Here is a 3,373-nt window from a genome sequence, read left to right as displayed (position 1 = left end):
TCATGGATGATTGATTGCTGTTTCAATAGTCCCTCTTGCTGCGCACATACATACACACACTGAAGGTATAGATGAGGTCAACTTATAGTTGAGTATATACAGTATTCAGCAGCAAACTAATGCATATTTATTTCAAATATTTGCATCTTTTATTTTAATTATGCATGATCCCACCCTTTCTTCAAGGAAGCTGAAGTCTCCTGTTTACATATTTAAGACAGAGTCACCATACATATAGCACACTGCCATAGGTAAACAGGAAGACAGGCACAGTGTTAAGCAGAGTTAATAACAAACCAACGTAGTGGGACCAGCAAGACGTAAGTTCAAAATAGTATGAACAACTGCTGACATCATATGTCTAGTTAGTGTTATATCTACAGTCGACCATTCTTATACATGGATTTTTATACACAAATCCAAGCATCCGCAGTTGGAAAATATTACAAAAAAGTATAAATTTCAAATATCAAACCTTGATTTTCCATTTTTATAAGGGACACTATTTTGCTATATCATTATATTTAATGGGACTTGAGCATCCACAGATTTTGTTATACACGGGGGATCTTGGAACCAAATCCCAGCGTATAACAAGGGTCCACTGTATTATGTCTCCAAATGACCTTCAGATACAGAACTTCATGGACCTGAAACCAGGCCTTCCATACTGAAGCCCAATTATTTCTATAGGCTTTTATGACACCAGAACAGGTGACAGTTGAATTCAGCTCACATATATATATAACATGTAACACTGCAGAATGTCCAAAATACATTGGTAAAACAAACCTTTTCTTTGAACTCAGATAAAATGCGTGTCAATGTTCTAAATTTTCCAGAATCGAAAATGAGGTCCATTCCAAGTTTAAAGTCACGAATATTTGCATACTGTTTACAAAGCAAATGCAATTCATAATCTGTCATCACAGACATATCTTCATAAATAAGGTCAGGGTTTGCTTCACAGTGTGTTGGTTCCTAAAAAACAAACAAAAAGGTAGCAAATAAAGTAAGTTGTTTAGGAACTAACAAGAACACTCAAGCACAATTTCACCTAACACTGTTATAAAATCATCATGGTATATGTGAACTGTGGCTCATAGTATCACAATTAATACTTCAAGAATTGTTTTTAGATAGGCCAATATGAGCTTTTATCTTTATTTTTAATTGGAGTGCACAGACAATGGGGTGAGAGTCCTTTGGAAGCAATGGATGTCAAGAAAGGATTAAATCTCACAAGGCTAATTTTAAAAATCCCAACATGAACTCACTGTTCACTGTGGTTCGTGCATGTTACACATTATCATCATATGCAAATACAACCAATGAACTTTGTATGTTCACTTTCCATTGTTTATCATCCTCTCGTGACAAATAAAGCTGACTTTTGACAAATCACAGAACATTTTTACTCTTCATTAATTTTATTCCATAATTTGTGACATATTTATAATTGCAGCAAAATTTTGCTAGATACTTGGCCTATCTTAGACTTTAATTATAACCTTTACTTAATGCTGAACACACAGGTGAACAGCTGATATTTGGCTCATTCTGACTTAAAGTGTATCAAGAAATTATTGTAGTATTTAAATCTAGCATCCTACCTTGAGCATGAGTTGTGACATCACCTTAAGTTTTTCAGACGTATAATACTGGCGATGTAAGAGAGGATGATTGGCCATTTTTCTTAGCTGCATCATTACATTTCCCATTTCTGTATTTTTTTCTATGAACAAAAATGGATGATACAGCATGAATGAATTGCAAACTATACTACCAATTCTAAGTGTGTTCATAAAATTTGTGGATGCTGCTGCTCCTGCTGCTTTTTGCGAGACTGCCAATGAATACCAAGTGGCTCTATTTCAGAAGAAGGAACTGGCAAAACCACCTTCTTGCCTAAGAAGACCCTTTGAAATTTGTGGGGAGGCAATAAGTCTACAGGCGGCTTGAAGGCATGTTATAGATACACACACCTGCAATCTCAACTGAAGTCAGTATTTTGCTTTGTTCAAAACAAAAGGGACAAAGGATGGAGAGAAAATTTAAAACATACATACCGTGACTGTCAATAGATTTCTTCAATGAGCTGAAGAGATCTTGGTATAGATTCTCCTGTTTGTCAGACATTTCACACCACTCCACAATATCTTTTTTGGGAGGCAGCTGTTTAAGGACCTGGTGGGTCAAAACCAAAGCTTTTGAATTATTTGCAGACAAGACTATGGATCATAGCTACACCTGCTCGGAAGATAGTTCTGTTTAAGAGACGCTGAGCCAAAACGATTTATGAAGTCGAAGGCTTTCATGGCCGGCATCCATAGTTTTTTGTGAGTTTTTTGGGCTATGTGGCCATGTTCTAGAAGGGTTTATTCTTGATGTTTCGCCAGCATCTGTGGCTGGCATCTTCAAATAAATGATTTGTTTATACTGAAACAATTGCAATAGGTTAAAATGAAAACATACCTCTTCTTTTACTCGTCTCAAGATGAATGGTTTGATTATCTGCTTGGCATGTGCAATTCTCTCCTTTTCATAGATACTGTGTTCCTCAGATGCCTTCTAGGAATAAAAATCAAAAGCATAAAATGTATTTCATATAGTGTACTCAATCAGATTATGTTAATTTAAATTAAAATGCTACTTTTTATCCTAGTGAAATGCAATTATTTTAAGTATGAATATTTGATTGAAGAAATATTGTGATAATTGGGTGCAATTTCTAAAACACTTATTACAGTATAACCTGTCAGTTTAAAGACAGGTAGGAACATTTATGAAACATGATTTTGAATTGTTAGGATAAGATAAACCATCTATTATGAAAACCCGGCAACCGTGTTTCTGAATAGTAAAAATGTAATCAAAATATACTTACTGTTTTAGAAGAGAATATCCTCCGAATTTCACTGGTGCTGCTACTGAACATGTGTGGCATCACAAAATTCAAGAGGGACATAAGTTCCAAAAGATTGTTTTGAACTGGAGTTCCTGTTAGCAGCAAACGATTTTTTGCCTATTTTCATAAGAATAAATATAAACATAGACAATAATTAGTGACTATGAACAAGATCACTATGGTCTCTTCAACATGACAATAAATTTCTCTTATTGTTAAGCAATTTAATTTTCTTACTTACTTACTGTATATGCTCACGTATAAGTCTAGAGATTTTAGTCAAAAAACTGACTGCCAAAACCTGATTATCCACAGGTCAGTGGAAGTGTTGTACTTTAATTCTTACAAAATAATAAAAAAGAACCACCCCTTTCTCTGAGTAAAATGGCAAAGGGTGAGAGCTTAGTCTGTCCTGGGAGCATCTAAAAAAGCACTGACGTCTTCCCCCTCTACTCTCTGCCACGG

General features: G+C 35.1%; 1 protein-coding gene across 1 annotated transcript; it reads right to left on the bottom strand.

The window, feature by feature from the left end:
• Positions 1-700: 700 nt before the first annotated feature.
• LOC121931554 (SWI/SNF-related matrix-associated actin-dependent regulator of chromatin subfamily A containing DEAD/H box 1-like) lies at positions 701-3,056 on the bottom strand. The gene is made up of 5 exons (XM_042469455.1): positions 2,888-3,056; positions 2,476-2,571; positions 2,070-2,187; positions 1,614-1,735; positions 701-981 (listed from the first exon to the last, which is right to left on the bottom strand). Exons 1-5 carry the CDS (start codon positions 2,966-2,968, stop codon positions 733-735), a joined length of 666 nt encoding a protein of 221 aa, XP_042325389.1. The 5' UTR covers positions 2,969-3,056; the 3' UTR covers positions 701-732.
• Positions 3,057-3,373: the final 317 nt, after the last annotated feature.

This window comes from Sceloporus undulatus, chromosome 5, assembly GCF_019175285.1.
Source record: "Sceloporus undulatus isolate JIND9_A2432 ecotype Alabama chromosome 5, SceUnd_v1.1, whole genome shotgun sequence".
NCBI lineage: Eukaryota > Metazoa > Chordata > Lepidosauria > Squamata > Phrynosomatidae > Sceloporus > Sceloporus undulatus.
Note: the sequence above shows the minus strand (reverse complement) of the source record. Positions and strands in the feature narration are given on the sequence as shown.

Bases quoted from the DNA above. Each gene is read 5' to 3' on its own strand.
- LOC121931554 (XM_042469455.1), bottom strand. From the start codon at position 2,968: ATGTCCCTCTTGAATTTTGTGATGCCACACATGTTCAGTAGCAGCACC. The intron at 2,572-2,887 runs GTAAGTATATTT...TTTTATTCCTAG, and splicing joins GGATATTCTCTTCTAAAACA to AAGGCATCTGAGGAACACAG. The intron at 1,736-2,069 runs GTATGTATGTTT...TTTTGTTCATAG, and splicing joins GAAATCTATTGACAGTCACG to AAAAAAATACAGAAATGGGA.